Source organism: Sinohyriopsis cumingii, chromosome 1 (assembly GCF_028554795.1).
Source record: "Sinohyriopsis cumingii isolate HCF-2022 chromosome 1, ASM2855479v2, whole genome shotgun sequence".
Classification (NCBI taxonomy): Eukaryota; Metazoa; Mollusca; class Bivalvia; order Unionida; family Unionidae; genus Sinohyriopsis; species Sinohyriopsis cumingii.
Window position 1 is genome coordinate 60,663,177 of NC_142961.1, and position 23,446 is coordinate 60,686,622.

Sequence of the window (23,446 nt, forward strand, 5' to 3'; positions counted from 1 at the left end):
TTGGTATTTCAATACTGTAAATAAACATCACATTGAATACAAGAAGAATGTAGAAAAGATTTAACATTTTAAAAATTATGTTGATGGTTATACCTACCAGAATTCATGTAAACATACTTTTTCATTGATGAAAATAACAGAAATAGCAATGGTGACATTGACTCTGGTGACTTTACAGCAATGAAGTGAGTAAAATTGAAACTTGAAATAATCCGTTCTCATCAAACAACAAATAAACTTGCTCTAAGTCATCTATATTGAATAATATAGTGCAAGGATATTTTTTACATTTGCATTGAATAATATAGTGCAAGGATATTTTTTACATATGCATTGAATAATATAGTGCAAGGATATTTTTTACATCTGCATTGAATAATATAGTGCAAGGATATTTTTTACATCCACATTGAATAATATAGTGTAAGGATATTTTTTTTACATCCACATTGAATAATATAGTGCAAGGATATGTTTTACATCCACATTGAATAATATAGTGCAAGAATATTTTTAGAAGGCACTTTTTATAACATTGAGTTACGAAAGTCATATATGGTATTAGACCAATATACCAGTTAAAGTGATATGATTAAACCATTTTCAGCAGTTTTTAGTGTGCACTGTAAGTAGCCATTATGCAGTGTAACCACAGGTCCTAAAGTTGTTTTTATTGTTTCGTCTATTCTGTAAATGTCAATGTAATTTACCAAACAAATAACCGAAGACTGGTTAAATGAGTAGAAAAGAATATGAGTACGTTCTGACTTAAATATGGTAAGTGTATTGTTACGTGTTTAGGCTCAAATAAACAGTAACACAGAAAGAGTGAAAACAACAAGCTTTTTAAAATTTAACAAATAATTTATTTCCCTGGAAAATTTCTGTAAAAATGAAAAAAAGGAGAAGAATTTACGGTTTCAAGAATCAAATCCAAAAATAATCCAAGAATAATCCAAAAATAATCTAAGAATAATCCACAAATTAAATTACAAAAGTCCTAGTAATAAATGTTCTAATAATTTCAAGTTTGAATCCTGATGGAAAATCCAAGATAAATGATGATGTCATATGCTGTAGTCAGTACTGTGCGTATCTACAGTTCCTTGTAGAAATACAAATAATGGTGTTGGAAATCCAAATTAAATTTGTAAGCAACGTCTTTCCAAAACTTTTGTGTAAGCACTCCTCAAAATATTTCCAGAAAAAACATTAATCCTTTTGAAATCCAACTGATCTGAAGAAAATTATAACTCAAAATCTTGATACAACAAAACAACTTGACATCAGTGTAAAAACCCCAAAACTGAGAAATCTCTCTCTACACATGTTTATTAAAACTAACAAATGCGCAGTAAACTGAGAAATCTCTCTCTACACATGTTTATTAAAACTAACAAATGCGCAGTAATGGAAAAACTGGAATTGCGAAATCGAAAGGGAGAGGGGGTCACGTGATCATGTTTATGTCTCGTACACCAAAAATGACCCTAATGAAAAACAATCATTTTATAATAAAATAGAACTTGTTTACGAAGTTGCTACAAATTCTGAAACAAGGTCAAGATTTAGATCAACACATGGTGTTTACGAAAGAATGATTCAGGTCAAGTGATTTTATGGAAAAATATCATCCCCAGTGAATAAATTTACATTATAATAGCATATAATAGAATAAAATTTTTAAAACTGACAAACAATTAAAATAAAATAAATATGAATTAAATCAGATATATGTAACAGTATGTTGCATACCATGGAGCCAAGATTTTACTTTTGAATAGTTTGTAAAATATCCAGATCTTAAAGAGAGTGAATGTATGTACGGAATTTCAAGATACCGTTGAGGTGTATATTATGCCCACATTTCTGATCATTTTTACCTATACTTGTTTTCTATTTATCTCTACTTGTTATCTATTTATCTAAAGTTGTACCATCCTTTATACGTGAGCCTGAAGATACATCTGTGACAGAGGGAACAACCGTCTCATTCCAGTGTTTGGCCGATGGAGATCCAACCCCAGTTATCAGATGGCTAAAGGATGGTAAGAGTCAGCCAACTGTCATGATATAATCATGATTTTTGAGACATCCATTGAAATTAATGCAAACCCCGTGATTAGTGACAATATTGATATGATTTATATTGCCACAGACCGTTTACTTTTAACACAGAAGATCTTATATGTTAAGTTTGATACTATGTTACAAAATCTTATAAACATTTGTTGCATTGCACATCTTCCGAAGTTCTTGATGCTTTGTAACTGTTGATCATAAGTGAGATACTGTATAAATTAAATATTATTTTTGTCTTCTGCATTATGATTTAGATTTAGATTTTTATATTAGAATTTGTTGAAGTAGAGATTTTTTTACCATATGTCCAAACTCTTAGTTGTCATAAATGGAGACCTGGCAGTTTTCTTCTAAATAGTTTGTTCCACCGTATTTTCCTTTGTTGATTATTCATTTGTTGACATAGATCAATAATGAACATATCAAGCTTTATTTTAACAGGGCAAGTTTTGATCAACCCTCATTTTCATTTTTTATCAGGACAGCTTCTACCAAACAATGGACGTTTCCAGATCTATGATGAGGGTCGTACACTTCGCATCTCTCAGACGGAGCGTGGAGATCAGGGGCGCTACATATGCCGTGCAGAGAGCATGGTTCGGCATGTGGAAGCCAGTGCACAGCTTCGAGTTTCATCCAAAATAGAAATTACCACAATAAGTAAGATTTTGTTGTAGTTTTCCAAGATATAGATAAGTGTTTTGTCTGGCAACACTTTTTGTAAATTTATTTGACTGCTTGTGCATAAATCATGTAAACGTCTTTGTAGTACTTTCTGAAAGAAAAAAGCTCTGAAAAAATATTTTAGAATGCAAGGGATGGTTTTTTATAACAAACTCCTTCATGAATTTTAATGAGTTTTGATTCTGATTTCAGCCAAATTTGTTTTAGGTTATAAAATAAGCATTTTCATTTCCTTTAGTTGCTCTATCATTTATTCCTATCTGCAAAACTTCGAATCTTTAGAATACTTAATGCACAACCGGTGTGTATCAGTGAATACTTGAATTATCTTTTGGATTTCACAACCAGTGTGTGTCAGTTGATTGCACAACCAGTGTATATCAGTGGATACTTGGATTATCTTTCTGATTTCACAACCAGTGTGTGTCAGTGAATACTCGGATTATATTTTGGATTTCACAACCAGTGTGTGTCAGGATTTCACAACCAGTGTGTTTCAGTGAATACTCAGATTATTCTTTTGATTTTACAAACAGTGTGTGTCAGTGAATACTTGGATTGTATTTAGGATTTCACAACCAGTGTGTGTCAGTGAATACTTGGATTATCTTTTTGATTTCACAACAAAAGTTTGACAGTGAATAATTGGATTATCTTTTGGATTTCACAACCAGTGTGTGTCCGTGAATACTTGGATTATCTTTGGATATCACAACCAGTGTGTGTCGGTGAATAATTGGATTATCTTTTGGATTTCACATCCAATGTGTGTCAGTGAATACTTGGATTATCCTTTTGATTTCACAACCTGTGTCTGTCAGTGAATACTTTATCTTTTGGATTTCACATCCAGTGTGTGTCAGTAAATACTTGAATTATCTTTTTGAGATCACAACCAGTGTGTGTCAGTGAATAGTTGGATTATCTTTTGGAATTCACAACCAGTGTGTCAGTCAGTAAGTGGATTATCTTTTGGATTTCACAACCAATGTGTTTTTTAGTGAATACTTGGATTATCCTTTTGATTTCACAACCTGTGTCTGTCAGTGAATACTTTATCTTTTTGATTTCACAACCAGTGTGTGTCAGTGAATACTTGAATTATCTTTTTGATTTCACAACCAGTGTGTGTCAGTGAATACTTGGATTATCTCTTTATTTTCACAGAGCCAGATGTCCCTCTCCGACAATTGCCTGAAACAGCCCGGGCCGAGGTCGGCAGTACTGTTGTGCTGCAGTGTTCAGATGACCCACGAGCTGATCCTCAAACCATTCCTCTTCATCGTTGGATCAAAGAAGGCGTGACACTTCGCTCTGGTAGAAAGTATGCCATTCAGGGAAGCACGTTGGAAATCAGAGGTTTGGTGCATGGAGACAGTGGGACCTATGAATGCTTCCCAGAAAACACACTAGGATTTTCTAGGCAAACCATTACACTGTCAGTTTATGGTAGGTCACAAAAAACTAGTAATGGCTTTGATTTGTATGATAGGTGGAATATGGTAATATATTTGACACATATAAGCCTGCCGAAGGAAATAGATACAAATCACAGATGAGGACCAATAAACAGTGGCAAGACATTGATTTTGTTCTCCTAGTGTTGCATTTACAGCAATACAAATTATGATTAGAATATTTGATCATCACAATTTCTGCAGTTTAATGTGGTTAATGCGGTACAAGCTGACTTTCATTATGGAGTAGGCTATCAGAATGCACAGGATTATACATGCATTCGCTTGTAAACACTGATTGTTTGCTACTTGTGTTTTGTATTCCAAGGGCCCTTAATTCTACATGTTTTACATAATATAATTTTCATTATGAGAAACTTGCAGTAGTAATATCAAATTTCAAACAAGCAGTTCTTTAACACATTAACCCCTGGAGGTTTTTGTCATTTTCGCCTGAAATTCGAGTAGGAAACACACTTTAAAAGCTGTTTCTGAATGCATCCTAATGCATCAAGTTCCAGGTGATTTTCCAAAAACCTAATGCCTAGTTGTTTCGAACATCATTTTTCATTGGCTATATTATTATTATTTATTATTTTTTTGCTTACCGCCTCCATTATTTTCATATCGAGACCACTCTTTATTCCAAATGCCCATTTTATCCTACTTTTTGCAAAGGTTCATCTGTCTGTTTGCTGTTCATACTGGTCTGCCTTAGATCTGAGACCAAAACATCTAAATTCAGGACACAAATCGGGAAAATTTTGGGTGGAAAAAATCGGGTTTTTTCCCTCTGTATTTTGTAGTGTAACTAGAACTTCCAGATTATTTGGTATCACTGTAGAGCTACATCTGTCTACCTTTCAATAATACTACCCACTTTAATGTATCTTACATGACCTTGACGTTACAGAGCTCGGCAGTAACCTACTACCTCCTGCCACGCAAACTCGTCGCCAGGGGTTAATGTGTTAACTAGGAGATTACTTAACAATAGCAAATAAAATAATCACCAATGATTCTCAAGGGCCATATTGCAGCCACTCTTCAATAAAAGTGAAGAAATATATATATATATATATATATATATATAGATATATATATAGAGAGAGAGAGAGAGACAGACAGACAGACAGACAGACAGACAGACAGAGAATCAGCACATACATATATATTAGAGAGAGAGAGAGAGAGGCAGACAGACAGAGAGAGAATCAGCACATGTTGATATAATGTGTCTAATATTCCGACCAACATGGCATCATCCAGGCTTGAATATTGGAAGTTTACTGATAATTTGAATGTGAAGATGTACCTCATGCTCGAGATAAAAGCTTGACTATAGGAGTTATGACACTATTGAATCGTCCACGAGCCAACGTTTGTTTTTATTCTTCTTTCTAAAGACAGAAATATGAGTGATTTATCATGCATCACTTACAAACTTATTTGCTCATAGACTATTCTCCTTTTCAATCTTCCTTAAGTCAGTATCCATATGTGTTCAACTCCTGTATTTATACCACTGATTTCCATCGTATCTTCTAAATGATCAGGACACATAATATAGCGGTCTTTGCAATTGCATGTGTCTGAAAAGGGAGAAACAATTAAATTGAACATTTCTTTTAATTTGACCGATCTTATTTGTTTTTATTAGAGCTCGACAGTTCTTTAGAATTGTGTATTTTCATCTTACAGAGTCCAGCAGAATTGGGGATGATTTTGTTGATGAAGCGTTCAGGGAAGCATACCGGAGTGTAAACACTGCCATCAACGAGACCAGGAACACTTTGTTTGATCGCAGTCGGAAACACACGGTGAAGGACCTCATTGCTTTGTTTAGATATCCAACAGCTGCTTCTCTGGAGCTTGCACGTGCACAGGAAATCTTTGAACAGACGCTGGAAATCATCCATAGACATGTGAAAGAGGGTCATCTGTATGACGTGGAGGGTCATGGTAGGTATATTTCCTCCCATACTTGTATTTACTGTCCCTCTAATAGAACCTCTACTTATGTTAAATAAGTCAAAATACTATACAATAACTCTCATACTTGATTGATTTTAGGTTAATTCTGCTGTTTGACCCTTCTGATTGGTGACTGTTCTTATCATACAGACAATACCTATTCTGATACGATAAATTTGTCCACACCATTTTTAGTTTTTCCCTTTTATTTCGTCTCCTGCCCGCACTAATTGCAACCATATATAGAGTAGTACTCTTGTCACTGGAGTTATGTTTAATGATCACACAATGTGCTGTATCTATTTTGCTTTAGGAAAATGACATATTCTCAGATAAGCAAGGTGCCCCTCACTTCATGGAATACATACATATCAGAACTATTGTTCTATTATTGACATTGAGATATGTGGATAGTGTTGGAAACTTCTCGATGCGATTGACATATTTCTCATAATTTTTTAATGCTAAATTATTTACATTACATTAAATAGCAAATGTCTATAAGAGTGTCTCTAAATCTATGCGTACGGTTATTTAGTGCTGACACAAATGTGAGTAAAGTGCCTCTCCCACAAAACATGCTGAAGTAGCTGATCTGATGGTAAGACTTGAACCCATACCCTTTCCATCAGAGTGCGATATGTGGCATGCTAAATACCAAATTACCATGGATTCATAGGAAACAATTTCTGTAATTTCACTGTAGAATAAGAGTATGTATATGGTCAAATGGGATAGAAGACCAGCCACTATATGCATAATTTGAAGAACTGTATGTGGATACTTTCTTAGCATGAACGAAACTATATGGTGAGATACTGTGTTATTTTGGACATTTTATCTTTTGAAGGTAACTTTTCAAGTTCTTTTTATGGGTGTGACATGAGTAAGCTTTAGATGGTGATACTTTGCTTTTCAGAACAGTCTTACCAAGAACTGGTGTCTCCTTCACATCTGGCCTTGATTGCTGAAATGGCCGGATGCATGAACCGGGTTTCACCTGATGAGTGCTCCAACATGTGCTTCCACAAGAAGTACCGAGCTATAGATGGCGTATGCAATAACTTACAGAATCCGGAATGGGGATCATCCAACACTGCCTTCAGACGGCTTCTTAAACCAATATATGAAAATGGATTTAATACCCCAATTGGTAAGAAAATAGTTCTCTTTTCAATATGCTAATTAAGTGAACTTCAAGTTGTTTGAATTTTTCTAAGATGCGAAAGTAAGTATAAATTTTACCCACCATTCATTTCAGACGACTTTTTCTGTCCATATTGAAATAGTCATGCTGTTTGATAGTAAAGGGTAGCACTGAAATATGATTTCGCACAAGTATTGCCACTGAATTCTATGCTTTATTGCCTGGCTTGAAATATCAATAAAATTAGGTGAAAATCAAAATGTAACTAAGTGATTGCGTGACTGAAATATACCGTATATACTCACTTATAAGTTGAGTCAAACTGCACAGATCGAGATCTGCCATAGCATAATGTGACAGCATATTAGTGTCTGTGTTATTTGTTCTACTGATTACTCCTAACAAACTGCACAGACCCAGATCTGCCAGTGCATTATGTGGCATAATATCAGGGTCTGTGTAGTTTGCAGTTGGACTCATCTTATAAGCGAGTACATAAGGTAAGTTGTTCTTGAAAAGCGAGTTTAAAAGTTTTCTAAGCGGTAACATAAATTTAATATAACAGATTTTTTTCTGGATTCCAGGTTGGAACAGTGCCAGATTGTACAACGGAATCCATCTCCCAAGTCCTCGACTTGTGTCTTCTGTTGTAATATCTACTGACCAGGTTTCATCAGACGAGGAACATACTCACATGCTTATGCAGTGGGGTCAGTTTTTAGACCATGATATAGATCTAACTCCTCAGTCTGTCAGTCACCACAGGTTTAGTGATGGCAGGAGATGTAATGAAACTTGTGAAAACGAATATCCTTGCTTCCCTATCCCGGTGCCTACTAGTGATGTCCGCCTTCAGGGACGGGGATGCTTAGGTTTGGCAAGAAGTAGCGCAACCTGCAATACAGGAACTACCTCCATCTTCTTTCATACATTCGCACCTAGACAACAATTTAATGCTATTACAGCATATATAGATGGTAGTAACGTGTACGGCAGTACGGATACACATGCACAAAGGCTAAGGGATTTGTCAAATGAAAGAGGACTGTTGCTAGTAGGACCAGAATCTATCCCTGGGAAGAGACTTCTCCCATACGACTTCAACGGAGTTATTGGTCCATCTGATTGTCAAATAGAACATGGCAAGCGATACATTCCTTGTTTTATGACAGGTGATCATAGGTCCAATGAGCAATTAGCACTGACAGTAATGCATACTTTATGGGTAAGAGAACATAATAGAATTGCAACAGAACTGCTTCGTATCAACCCTCACTGGGATGGGGATATGATATATCATGAAACAAGAAAGATCATCGGAGGAATTATGCAACATATCACTTATTCACACTGGTTACCAAAAATTCTTGGACCCGTGGGCATGAAGATGCTTGGACCATACGAAGGTTACGACCCTTTAGTAGACCCCAGTGTAAGTAACGAATTCGCCACAGCTGCCATGAGGTTTGGACATTCACTAATACAGCCAGTTATATTTAGACTTAATGAAACATTCCAACCAATCAAGGAAGGGAACTTGGAATTGCGTCGAGCGTTCTTTGCGCCTTACAGATTGGTAGAGGAAGGAGGAATAGATCCAGTTCTGAGAGGTCTTTTTGGTGTGGGCACGAAGAAACGTCAGCCAAATGAAATTATGAATTCTGAGTTAACTGAGCATTTGTTTGAGTTGGCGAATGCTGTAGGCCAGGATTTAGCTTCTCTCAACATACAAAGAGCCAGGGACCATGGGATTCCCTTCTATAACCAGTACAGAAAACTGTGTAACCTTACTGAAGCCAAAGATTCCTTCGAGGAGTTTAAAAATGAAATAAAGGACAAGGAGACGAGGGACAAACTGGCTCTACTTTACGGTCATCCAGGTATAAATGTATTCCATTCCTTCATTGATTTAGATCTTGATGCATGTTGTACTTTTCATAAATGCATGTAAACAGACAGTATTGTATTCTAATAGCTCATTCCTGTGATATTCGTTTATTTGTATGTCAATAACTGACAACAATGAGTCCTCTTCGCATATTGATATCAATATCCTGATATATTTGATGATGTAATGGTGTTTAAGGCAATGCTGATATATTTTTTATTTGATTCTTTAAACAGGAAATGTTGATTTGTTTCCGGGAGCCATGGCCGAAACTCCGTTAGAGAATGCGAAGATTGGGCCAACGCTGATGTGTATTCTTGTTGATCAGTTCAAAAGACTTCGTGCCGGTGACAGGTATGTTGAATTTATTTAATTATCTTGAACTATTCACATGATTTGTTTCCATAAAATTGATACTATTATTCCAAAACAAATTAACACAAAATTTATTCACTTTTGTAACTCATATATATGGTTGTTCGCATACTGTCTTTTAAGATTGCGATGTAAACAACATTTGAAAAATGACGTTATTTTCCATGACACTTATCTTTTAACTATTACTACGAATAGTTTACTTCAAAGAACAGACAAAACAGAAAAGAAACAAGCTTATATGTTAGGATCCATTATATCACTTATGTCACGGCATTTTCTTTCAATTCAACATCATGTAAAATTGTTATGTAACAATTTTGTTGGTGATAGTATTAGGGAGATATGTCTACAAAATACTTGCAATGCGCTTTGTTTTCCAGGTTTTGGTACGAGAATCCTATGACTTTTACCTCTGATCAAATCGTCCAAATGAAGCAGGTGTCCCTTGCATCTGTCATATGTGATAGTAGTGACAGGATAAATAGGGTCCAGCCAGACGTGTTCAGGCGTGCACACATCATGGAGGATTATGTACCATGTGACAAAATACCCCAGATGGATCTGAAGATGTGGAGTGACTGCTGCATGGGTACACACATATAACAGATTTATATTAAACAAAATGCTTGCTAAAATATATGTGCATGCCTTTCTTACCAACAAATACTCCCAGGAGAAAATTTATACTATGGCTAAAAGTTAAGAACATGCAACATCTTGCCATAAATATTAAAAGACAATCTTTGTACATCTTAATTTATTTAAAGTTTATTGATAGTGATAAATTCTAATGATGCTTTTTGGTTTCAAGGAGTTCAAATTTTGTTCTCACACATTTTCCTCATACAAGTCCTCATTTTTCTTCTGTCATTTTACTTATGTCTGAAGGCCTCACAATATGCAAACATCATTAAGTTTAAATACGATTTCTTTCCTACAAATCAGTACATGTCATTGTCTACCCATCTGCAGACAATGTACTGTATAATAAATACAGGATTTACTGGTATACAATATGTGATCATGGATAATGTGATATTCAAAACTAAATGCAGGATCCATTTCTTGTTTTTCATGTGCTGCTGTCAATTTATTTGCCATTTTATTATCTATTCTTTCTTTGGCCTCCATATAACTTCAGTATTTCTTCTCCATTTCTTGAATGCTTTTTCTGCTTCAGAACCCTCTGCAAAAGGAAATCATATTTACGTGTCACAAATACTTGATATTTTCAGATTGCAAAAAGGCAGGAGATTTTAGGTCAATCACCAGTCATTTCCAGAAGTCTAACGACTATAGCTTTCAATCTGATGATCCCAGTCACAAACATGAGCAGCAGCCTAGAATCAAAAGAATCCATGACATAACAGACCACGTGTATAACAAACAGGAAGTAGAACTCAAGATGATGACAATTGAACAGAGAATTGAAGGAATGGAAGGGATTGTTGAAAGTCTTCAACATACAATTAAAGGACTTAATAGAAAAGTAAGAATAACATAGTCTACAACATGCAAATAAAGGACTTAATAGAAAAGTAAGAATAATACAGCCTTCAACATGCAAATAAAGGACTTAATAGAAAAGTAAGAATAACAGTCTTCAACATGCAAATAAAGGACTTAATAGAAAAGTAAGAATAACACAAAGTCTTCAACATGCAAATAAAGAACTTAATAGAAAAGTAAGAATAACACAAAGTCTTCAACATGCAAATAAAGGACTTAATAGAAAAGTAAGAATAATACAGCCTTCAACATGCAAATAAAGGACTTAATAGAAAAGTAAGAATAACAGTCTTCAACATGCAAATAAAGGACTTAATAGAAAAGTAAGAATAACACAAAGTCTTCAACATGCAAATAAAGAACTTAATAGAAAAGTAAGAATAACACAAAGTCTTCAACTTGCAAGTAAAGGACTTAATAGAAAAGTGAGAATAACAGTCTTCAGCATGCAAATAAAGGACTTAATAGAAAAGTAAGAATAACACAAAGTCTTCAACATGCAAATAAAGGACTTAATAGAAAAGTGAGAATAACAGTCTTCAGCATGCAAATAAAGGACTTAATAGAAAATTAAGAATAACACAAAGTCTTCAACATGCAAGTAAAGGACTTAATAGAAAAGTAAGAATAACACAAAGTCTTCAGCATGCAAATAAAGAACTTAATAGAAAAGTAAGAATAATACAAAGTCTTCAACATACAAGTAAAGGACTTAATAGAAAAGTAAGAATGACACAAACCTTTTTTTCCACTAGTTCATATATCTCTTTGAGAGTATCAGCTAGGTTACACATCAACAAAATGTGTAAAAGAAAATGAGAATAAGTTGTCGTTACGTAATTATGTATTGTTTTAATGTTGAATTATTCACTCAGTTATTCACTTCGAGTTTCATATTCTTTCTTATATACTTATGTATATACTTTCTTTCTTGTGAATGTTTACCTGTCTTCACTAATCAAGGCGGTTTAGAGATAGATTTCTAATTATCTCGGTGACAATGACAGTGAAATCATCTTTGATCATCTTTCAGATACATTTGATTGGAATATATCTGTATATAAGTTGATGAGAATTATTAAGCATAAATTTTGCTGGTTGTTAGTGTTCTTCATTTATATAAGTTATTAATAAATTGAAGGAAGTGTGAGAGGAAATTCAGATTTGAGCGTCCGACTTACTTCCGTCCCTAAACTATTAAAATTCAATCCACTTCAACCCATGGTGGATAGAGATCCTTCATATTCTATACAGACATGTACGTTGAAAACGAGGAATACTGAACATTTGGTGGGTGACAGTGGACAGCAGCTTGATGTAGGTAGGGCAAGAGATGTTTTTTTTCTGGCTTGTATTCCTTTTCATCTGATTTCTGTCAGCCACAACAAACTGAGTAAATAAAGAGTTTATGGATTTATAAAACGTACTAATTGTCATGTTGTTATCCTTTTGTTTCTTGGTATTTTTTGTGATTGTAGTGGGATCATTGCAGCCAGTTTTGAATATTCTCTATTTAAGGGAATATGTTTTCTTGCATTCACTTAAAAATGTATCTTTTTTTAGATGAGGAATATGTATTCTCATATGGGAATGGAAAAAAGTGATTGCATGGATGAAAGTGGAAACAAAAGATCAAACGCTGAGATCTGGTTTAAAGAAGAGTGTACGGAATGTTTCTGCAAGGTACAGTGTAACACAGAACATGATTATTGCCCAATAAGAATGAACGATGTGCCCTTATTTCAAAATAAAATATTGAAATTTAATAAACTTGCATTACAAAAAGTATTTGCATACTTACAAATAAGTAAAATTTTGATTTAGTGGCTAAAGATTAATTACCTCTTTTTAGAAATGACAAACAGGACACTGCAGTCATAACGTTATCTTTCAGTTTTTATATGCTAATTTCATGACAGTCCCATTTAGGTTTTATGATACAGTCATGAGAGTCCCACTTAGTTTTTATATACTACCATTATGACAGTCTCTTTTAGTTCTAATATTCTATAGTCACAATGGTCCCATCTTAGTTTTTATGCTACAGTAATAGCGGTCCCATTGAGTTGTTATATGTTACAGTAATAGCAGTCCCATTGACTTTTTATGTGCTACAGTAATAGTAGTCCCACTGAGATTTTATATGTTACAGTAATAGCAGTCTCATTTAGTTTTTATATGCTACAGTTATAGTAGTCCCACTGAGTTTTTATATGCTACAGTAATAGTAGTCCCAATGAGTTGTTATATGTTACAGTAATAGCAGTCCCACTGAGTTTTTATATGTTACAGTAATAGTAGTCCCATTGAGTTGTTATATGCTACAGTAATAGTAGTCCCACTGAGTTTTTATGTTACAGTAATAGCAGTCCCACTGAGTTTTTATATGTTACAGTTATAGTAGTCCCATTCAGTTTTTATATGCTACAGTAATAGCAGTCCCACTGAGTTGTTATATGCTGCAGTAATAGTAGTCCCACTGAGGTTTTATATGTTACAGTAATAGCAGTCGCATTGAGTTGTTATATGCTACAGTAATAGTAGTCCCACTGAGTTTTATATGCAAGAGTAATAGCAGTCCCATTGAGTTTTTATATGTTACAGTAATAGTAGTCCCACTGAGTTTTTATATGTTACAGTAATGGTAGTCCCACTGAGTTTTTATATGTTACAGTAATAGCAGTCCCATTGAGTTGTTATATGTTACAGTAATAGCAGTCTCATTGACGTTTTATGTGCTACAGTAATAGTAGCCCCACTGAGTTTTTATATGTTACAGTAATAGCAGTCCCACTGAGTTGTTATATGTTACAGTAATAGCAGTCCCATTGACTTTTTATGTGCTACAGTAATAGTAGTCCCACTGAGTTTTTATATGTTACAGTAATAGTAGTCCCACTGAGTTTTTATATGCTACAGTAATAGCAGTCCCATTGAGTTGTTATATGCTGCAGTAATAGTAGTCCCACTAAGTTTTTATATGTTACAGTAATAGCAGTCTCATTGAGTTGTTATATGCTACAGTAATAGTAGTCCCACTGAGTTTTTATATGTTACAGTAATAGTAGTCCCATTGAGTTGTTATATGCTACAGTAATAGTAGTCCCACTGAGTTTTATATGCAACAGTAATAGCAGTCCCATTGAGTTTTATATGCTACAGTAATAGTAGTCCCATTGAGTTTTTATATGTTACAGTAATAGTAGTCCCACTGAGTTTTTATATGTTACAGTAATAGCAGTCCCATTGAGTTGTTATATGTTACAGTAATAGCAGTCCCATTGACGTTTTATGTGCTACAGTAATAGTAGCCCCACTGAGTTTTTATATGTTACAGTAATAGCAATCCCACTGAGTTGTTATATGTTACAGTAATAGCAGTCCCATTGACTTTGTATGGGCTACAGTAATAGTAGTCCCACTGAGTTTTTATATGTTACAGTAATAGTAGTCCCAATGAGTTTTTATATGTTACAGTAATAGTAGTCCCACTGAGTTTTTATATGCTACAGTAACAGCAGTCCCATTGAGTTCTTATATGCTGTAGTAATAGTAGTCCCACTGAGTTTTTATATGTTACAGTAATAGCAGTCTCAATGAGTTGTTATATGCTATAGTAATAGTAGTCCCACTGAGTTTTTATGTTACAGTAATAGTAGTCCCATTGAGTTGTTATATGCTACAGTAATAGTCATCCCACTGAGTTTTTATATGCAACAGTTATAGTTATCCCACTGAGTTTTTATATGTTACAGTAATAGTAGTCCCACTGAGTTTTTATATGTTGCAGTAATAGCAGTCCCATTGAGTTGTTATATGTTACAGTAATAGCAGTCCCATTGACGTTTTATGTGCTACAGTAATAGTAGCCCCACTGAGTTTTTATATGTTACAGTAACAGCAGTCCCACTGAGTTGTTATATGTTACAGTAATAGCAGTCCCATTGACTTTTTATGTGCTACAGTAATAGTAGTCCCACTGTGTTGTTATATGTTACAGCAATAGTAGTCCCATTGAGCTTTTATATGTTATAGTCATAATGGTTCCATTTATTTGTTTTTATATATTTATGGAGATACCTGTTTTCTAAGCCCCTCAGCAACGTATATAAATATATTCATCGACCTTTAAACACATACTTATGTTGCTAAAAATGAGAAGGCCTCATATAATTCTCATATTTGGAGACAATGAGATTTAATTCAGATAGCTAAGGAATTAATTTCAATTTCATTTAGGCGTCTGAATTGTTAAATAGCTAAATGACTTGATGGTTAAATGGTTAGCTGTCCCGATGGTTAAATAGTTAGATGTCTTGATAGTTAAATAGCACAAGGAATAGATGACTAGATCTGTACTCCAGCAGGAGAGCTTTCGTTCCGACAATTACGTAACTTTTTGTATACAGTTTCAACATTTTTGCATTTACCGGTTTCTTTTGAACAAATCAGAAAGTGATACCTAAGTATTTATTTTCTTTTCGATGGAAACTGAAACATATGTCTGGTTCGATATGTTTTGTAAATTGAGTTAGACATTTCAAATTGAAACGTATTTTTGATTCCATATGTTTCGTATATTGAGTAAGACATTTCATAGAAAATTTATCTATAAAGCTGATACCACTTTTCTTGTTTCAGAAAGGAAAGGTCAAGTGTAAAACCATCACTTGTCCACCTCTCAGCTGTGAATCTCCAAAGAAAGTACCTGGTTTATGCTGCCAGATGTGTTAACACTGTTTTACTTGATCTTTCTATTCAGATATATTGGTCTGGATGTTTTCTTCATCGATCTTCTACATAATGCTTCTGGGCAATTGCATTCATTTAGTGTGGGCAGTGTACTGTGAACATGTTACGCGGTCTTCTGTAATGATTATCGCATATGCTACGTGTCATTAATCCAATCGAAACTCTACTGAAAATCCACACCGGAAATACTTCAAAGGAGTGATACGGTTTAAAAAGGTGAAAATTTGTCAAAATGGCAAACACCTGAATCACACGCTGTAGTACACAAGGTAAGATATTGCTGCCCGTAGGATGCCTTTCTGGGATGATTCATGCAAGTCTTATTAAAGAAAGTCTTCTGGTAAAAGTTAATGCTTGAAATGAAAAAAATATTATGAACGTTTTGACTGAGAAGAAATCATCACACTCAACAAGTCACCATAATGATTAATATGGGGAGGGGGTACATGACACAATGTTACGTTATTCAGTACCAAAATCAAATGTACATGCAGTAGCGGCTATCCTAATATTTGGAGTTATTTTCTGATCATTTGCTGAAAGGCCCAAGGTTGCTCCAATTGACATTAACATCAACCGATCCTGCCATTTTGTGTTAGATGAAAAGATCGATTCAGTAACGTCTAGTGTGAAAACAATATAAAGGACTGTAGACAATGGTAGTTTTGATTTTCTATTTATGGAGACCTGTTACTTGCGTGGTGAAATAAACATTTTGGAAACATACTGTATTTATAGGAAGCTACGTTTAAGTGGACTAAATTCATTTGTCAATAGTCACAATGTTTATATTAATTTTAAGAAATTTTATATAGGTCATTAACTTACGAAAATCACGAAGCGTGCAACACTTAAAGATGCAGCTACTGAATACTACTCAGAAAGAAGACCTTAAAATAAAATTATCTGAATTTGAAAGAGTGAGAATATAATATCATATTTTAAAGATCTGTTGTAAATTGATCACCTAGATATTTACTTACAAAAGTAATATGCCAAATTATTTTCATTTTATGAATTTACTGTGTGTATGCTTTTGATGTGTAACCTGCATACATGATGAAATACTTTGTTCATACATTAAGGATGTCATTGCATGATGTGGAACTAAATAGAGAATAAATGTGATAGAATACATGTATGCTGAAATTGACAATATACACCCAGTATCATTATAGTTAAAAACTGACAACATACACCCAGTATCATTATAGTCATAAACTGACAATATACACCCAGTATCATTATAGTTAAAAACTGACAATATACACCCAGTATCATTATAGTCATAAACTGACAATATACACCCTGTATCATTATAGTCATAAACTGACAATATACACCAGTATCATTATAGGTATAAACTGACAATATACACCCAGTATCATTATAGGTATAAACTGACAATATACACCCAGTATCATTATAGGTATTAACTGACAATATACACCCAGTATCATTATAGGTATAAACTGACAATATACACCCAGTATCATTATAGGTATAAACTGACAATATACACCCAGTATCATTATAGGTATAAACTGACAATATACACCCAGTATCATTATAGCATAAACTGAAAACGTACACCCAGTATCATTATAGACATAGACTGACAATATGCACCCAGTGTTATTATAGGCATAAACTGCTGTTTAAAATGTTTGCATCATTACTTCTAGACTGTACAGAACAATTATAAAGTTTTCTTTTTGTAAAGTGTTTTGTATTGTAATATTTCATTATCTTAATTTGATGTTTATAAATGTGTCACTGACACATTTAGATGTGGCCGTACGGTTTTTAAAATATCTTATTACAAACAAAAAGCAAAAAAAAAATATATAAAAAAATAAAATCTATCAGCATACAAGTGGACAGATTTCTGTTGAATATACCTTGTAATGGTGACGTATGTACTTGACTGGAAGAGCGAATTTATATTTCTTATTTTAAGGAATAGCAGAGTAATCTTGAAATTGAGTTTTATCTAATTTTTTTGCAAATATATTAAATATTGATAGTTTATTCAATATACAATGATGACAATTACATTAAATGTGATGATAAATTAAATCAAAAATATGGACGCTTCTTCATAATGGATCTGCTGCTTAGAATCAAGCTTTAGTGTACTCTGTTTAGGTCATCTATGAACCCTTCAGGCTGCATTCAACAACTAGGCTTTAGCATACTCTGTTTAGGTCATCTATAAACCCTTCAGGCTGCATTCAACAACCAGGCTTTAGCGTACTCTGTTTATGTCATCTATAAACCCTTCAGGCTGCATTCAACAACCAATAATTATCTATCTTTTGTGAGTACAATTATTTAATATTATAATCCATTATTGTTCACTGTAGTTTTTAAAATAAGAGGAACTTAATTTAGTGCCATAGAATAGGTTACTCAATTTTATGTTTTAGACCATTCATTCCTGATTCCCCTTTATTCACACAATATGTGTTACTGAAGTTTAAAAATTAAGCATATGAAAAAGAAAAAGAGCAAGTTTATAAAAAGAAGAGTGAAAGTTTCTTCAAAATCAATTAAAAAATTCTTTTTATTATTTAGGCTTCAAACTTCATAATAGGCAACGTTTCGCAAACTGTCAGTGTAGGTCACTTCTAAACTGTCAGAGTATGTCTCTTCTAAACTGTCAGAGTAGGTCACTTCTAAACTGTTCAGGGTAGATCATTTCTATCAAGCTCATTTCACATTCACAAGTTCTAATATGTCATTTAAGATATTGGATAGTTCATACCAGATGTAAATCGTCCAAAATGCAATTGAGGAAGGTGTTATGTAATTTTCCAGTTTAGTTTAAAGCTCTTTTGTTATCATAATATAATGAAATGGGATTGGGCACAAGTTCTGATGTTTTAATTGGCCCTCACTGTACATGATACAAGTAGTGCAACACATTTCATCATGACAACATTGTAACAAAACTAGTAATGAAAAATGATCGGTGTGTGTGCATGTGTGTTTGCATGAGCACAATGACAGTATTCGCAATTGAAACAATTTATTAAAATTGTCTGGTATAAGTTATATACCTGCATACATGCTGTAGAAGTATATATTTCATTTGCATCGCCCGTTCCTAGAAGCAGAAAATCTAAACCAACAGCCGCATATGGTACTGACAGTAATTTTCTCATCAACTCATTTGATGACGTACTGAATTTTCCAGTCAGATTTTATGTAAAGTGGTACTACACATTGGTATACTTTTATGAATAGCCTAAGGAACAAAAATGAGAACATGTTATTTAAATAAAGAGTTACATTTTAATTTTTTTCTTATTGCACCTGCAGACTAGACCGATCCTTGTAATATGTTCTAAATCTTTTTTCAGGGGTTATACTTACACTAAATTTACTCAGAGGAAGATGTGGTCCGTTCACTTCTATTGGAATTTTCAATTAAATCTTTTCATACATAAATATAAAAATAAATTTTGTAAATTTTATTCTTTGTATTCCTTTTAATTTTCTAAATATTTATTAAAATTTCGGTATTCTTAATACAATTCACCGAAAATACAAATAAATCACTTACTTTTTTAATGTACATTTTGCAACTTATATTGAATGTTTTCGTCGTCTGCAACTTTATCAACCTGAATGCAAATAAAGTTAGTTTGATTCCATTTCAAGAAAAACTTTGTTTTGATATTTTCCTGAACAAATGACAAATATGGTAGAAAAAATAACTTTTATGTATTTGTGCGTAAACCATCCACACTTTGTTTGTCATTTGCAATATTTTACTATATATTCGCTTTATCTTCCGAATTATATGCAATGTTCATATTCATTTTTATACATGTGTGATATGTTTTATATTTATGCAGTGTTTACTTCCTCAAAAATTTGTTGTGTGATACTTTTTATTCGTGTTCATTGAATAATGGTCTTAATTTAACAGTAGTTTTAACTGTAAGTGGCAAATGTAATATCTATAGGCATCGAAGTCCTTTTCTCATTTTTTAAAAATCTGTTTTATGTAATGTTCACATTATTGACGTTGTACGTGTATAAAATGCATTTTAGTTGAGCTGCTGTTTATTTTGAATGCATATGTAATTTCTTTATAACGTGATACCTCTTCGTCCTAAACAAGACGCAGGTGATGGCTAACTTCTTAGAATAAGGTTAAGAAAAAGCCCTAAATTATATACCTGTAAATGTCATTAAAAAACAAAGCATAAGGAGTGCATTGGAACCACAACTTAGTAATTTCTTGTCACAGTTAATCACATAATAGACAGCTACAGTGGAATCAATATATTTTGTTTTCTCGTTTTCTTTTTACCACGGGTAATATCCATATTTTCTCAAACAGAACTGTCTTCACACGGCCGTTGGGTCATAACTTGTCGCCTCATCGTCTGGACGAAATAACATAGCCATTATCAGGATCACATTTGTCAATTTGTGATATGTCTAGTGCTATATTTGAGATAATTTGGAGCTGTCTGATTGGTGTGCTTCCTCCTAATTCTCGCTTCATTTGAATCTTTTCCATTTTCCGACAAATGTTCAAAGTATGGTAGTTTGCCCCCTGACATTCCTCAGTCTCAGATCATAGTTTGTGAACGATGGATTATGAAACTTAAAGGGAGAGTATACCTGTGTTTGGAACTTACATTTACATCGTCTATACTTAAATATGAAAATTAAATTCGTTTATGAAACCTAGCATATTATGTGCTCCAGTCTGAACATTTTCAAGCCAAACTTCTGTTTTAATTTATTAATTGACATTGTCTTAAGAAAATGGTCTCCATTATCATGATGTTGGCTACATATTTAAGAATTCAGCTCCTGACGCAAAAAAATTCCAGACCTCTTCTGAATAATCCAACTACAATAAATTCGCAGGAGAATATATGGTTTCCTTGGCTGACACTTTTCTGACATGCCATTTAAAGTATCAGCACTGTGTGTTTGTGCAGGTGAGCGAAAACAAAAAAAAACACTGCCCTGTGAAATTTAATGTGTCGACGTACCCATATGCCAAATTAATGCTGATATAAACAAATCATAACGTGGAAGCTATTATCATCATCTTGAACATAACACATGACCAAGTTTCAACAATCAATGAAATACCCCCAGATTTAATTTTCAGTCTTAGTCCTGCAATTTTGTAGTGAACAAAAATTGAAGACATCGTTCGGTTTCAGCTGTCTGGAATAACTGCTTGCGTTGCTGCTAATGATGATGAGTAATCTATTTACTGTGATGTTAAGAAGTTAGTATGACGTAATAACCACCACGTACTATATAGTCGATATTTTTTTTAGGATGCGACAGAAAAGGCCGAGGGTGTTCCAATTGCTCTCATAACACATTTAGTTACCTCAGTGTTTGCCCAAAGGGATAAATAATAGAATAGTTTCGTACTTAGTATCTATAAAAATTCATTGAAATGGAACGCATTCTATCATTTTAAAAAACGGGCAAAGCCGAGATTTCCGAATTATACATCATTTTTCAAATGAACCTCATGTGGAGGTGTTTCTGTTTGAATTAACATTTCTTTACAAGTCAGCTTTGGAAGAATTAAAGATAAATTCTGGAACTATTTTCAAATCTACTGATATGCATTTTCATTTCCTGTGATAGCTGTTTACATTGTATTTTGGAAGCGAAGTGCATTAAGTCTTTCTGTTTAAGTTCAAAATTGTGGATTTGATGACCTTGTCTTTAACTGCAAAATTACGCTGTTTATTATTATTTTTTGTGATAATTTGTTTGGATTTGCCGATAGTATCTTTCAAATTTTGTGGCATTTGCATACATATTTGAGCAACAAAAGAGCTATTCAAAATATGTAATTTATTAGAATGGCTCTCGAAGTGTTCCATCTGCATAGAGAAGGACATGAACTCTGTTGGGACTGAATTTTGTAGCAAACCTCTTAAACAAAATCACTGCTAAAACACATACAGTCATGTGCTTTAATATATGTACTTATATTTATTAGTAATATGAAATAATTTTGTCATTCAAGTATCAAAAACAAGTTGATTAAATCCACTGTAGTTCGCGTATGTGTCTGATATCATTTGGATTATTGTCAATATTTGTTCTCGCTTTTTTCTTCATACAATTGTCAATAAATATTTTCCCGCCAGTTGCAAATTGTGTCACATGCTTTCACCAGTGATGTGCATATATATACGAGCCTATCTTCGCTTAATTTTCCTGCTTTACTGAAAATGTTAATAGTAATTAGATATTTTGTATGCGACGAGTCTGAAAAAGGCCCAGCACAACTTTCCTTTTAAGGCATGAGTTCTAAATGTTCTCAAATGTGTTTAAAGGAACCTGAAACATATTGAAAAATCATATGCATTATATTGTTAACATATAGTGATGATGTTGTAAGGCAGTATGATTGGTATGCTTAAGTGAATTTGGTTTGACTGTGACTTTTCGTTATAATGCCAGTACGATGAGGTGTGAAAGACCTATTGTTAGTCACACAAACATGATGTGATCGGCACTGTGTAATAAATTACATATAAGCTACTCTCAATTAATGTATTGTTATTGGTTATCGTAGCTACCTCTGTCCATTCGTATTAAATCGTGTGCCAATTCCATCTACGTATTATTATGACTCTATGGTCTTAACCTAAGTACAAGAAAAAGAAAAACCAAAAACATTATGCAAAACGTAAATGATTTCATTCTCTAAATTAACAAATGAAAATTTAAGAGAAACTTACAGTATTGTGAACTAAATCTAAATGTATCTTAAAAGGTCTATCATAGTGTTTCGAATGGATTCCAGGTCCTGAATGTGCTGACGTACTATTATATTTGAATATGCTGAAGTTCTAATACAAATCAAAAGAAAGTACAAACAGTGTTGAATGTGCTGAAGTGCCAAACGTCTTGAATTAGTTGAAGTACCAACAGTCTTGATATATCACAATGGCATTATCCAAAAAAACTTTGAATGAATTCACAATAGTCCCAAAATGTTGATTTTATCCAGACTATTATATGAGCACATTGTAATTTCAATAAATAATTTAAATAATGTTTCCTCTCAAATTATATATAAACACAACATTAAACACATCTGCAGACTGATATTAAAACAAGAACACAAGAAATATTAATCCGAATTTGGAATAAATCTAATTGCATATTTTTTATCTCTTTTTTACTCTGTACTGTAATTAAACATAGAAAATATAGATATACATACACGTATATGAAGTTAAATTCGTATTGGTCATCGTAGCTACCTCTGTCCAATCATATTGCTTGCCATGTGCTAGTTGCCTCTACGTATACCAAATTGCACCCATCAAGATTTCAGTTACAGAAGAATCTACAGAACTGACACAACAAAACAGACAGCAAAAAGTGATTTGTCATGACAACAAATCGTGTCAAAATAAGACCAGATTCCATTATTTTGGCTTTTTACAGGGTGGCCTCGACTTCCTGATCCTGAATGGTACTAATACATACTTTCTCAAACCTCTGAATCCACTAAAGACAAAAGACTTTGAAAGACAACAATAAGCATCGTCATGATAA

General features: G+C 33.5%; 1 protein-coding gene and 1 long non-coding RNA gene across 5 annotated transcripts in view; one reads left to right on the plus strand and one right to left on the minus strand.

Annotated features, from left to right (window-relative positions):
• The window catches only part of LOC149806954 (peroxidasin-like), a 114,755-nt gene extending 92,733 nt beyond the window's left edge, over positions 1-22,022 (plus strand). The window contains exons 10-21 of one of the 3 annotated variants that reach the window (XR_016421395.1): positions 1,932-2,048; positions 2,563-2,742; positions 3,934-4,215; positions 5,925-6,185; positions 7,117-7,350; positions 7,929-9,224; positions 9,469-9,586; positions 9,991-10,199; positions 10,846-11,099; positions 12,683-12,802; positions 15,761-17,228; positions 17,337-22,022. Coding sequence is in view for 1 of the 3 variants with exons in the window: in XM_089960127.1 (XP_089816253.1) it covers positions 1,932-2,048; positions 2,563-2,742; positions 3,934-4,215; positions 5,925-6,185; positions 7,117-7,350; positions 7,929-9,224; positions 9,469-9,586; positions 9,991-10,199; positions 10,846-11,099; positions 12,683-12,802; positions 15,761-15,853 (3,164 nt within the window). In the remaining 2 variants the exon portion in view is untranslated. Of the gene's footprint in view, positions 1-1,931; positions 2,049-2,562; positions 2,743-3,933; positions 4,216-5,924; positions 6,186-7,116; positions 7,351-7,928; positions 9,225-9,468; positions 9,587-9,990; positions 10,200-10,845; positions 11,100-12,682; positions 12,803-15,760 lie in introns of all 3 variants that reach the window. The other 2 variants (XR_016421397.1, XM_089960127.1) reach the window with 2 other exon arrangements.
• The window catches only part of LOC149806955 (uncharacterized), a 114,793-nt gene continuing 101,565 nt past the window's right edge, over positions 10,219-23,446 (minus strand). For both annotated transcript variants that reach the window (XR_016421400.1, XR_016421398.1), the window contains exons 2-3: positions 12,301-12,508; positions 10,219-10,796 (exon numbers count right to left, since the gene is read on the minus strand). This is a non-coding gene — a long non-coding RNA (uncharacterized LOC149806955). The remainder of the gene's footprint in view (positions 10,797-12,300; positions 12,509-23,446) is intronic.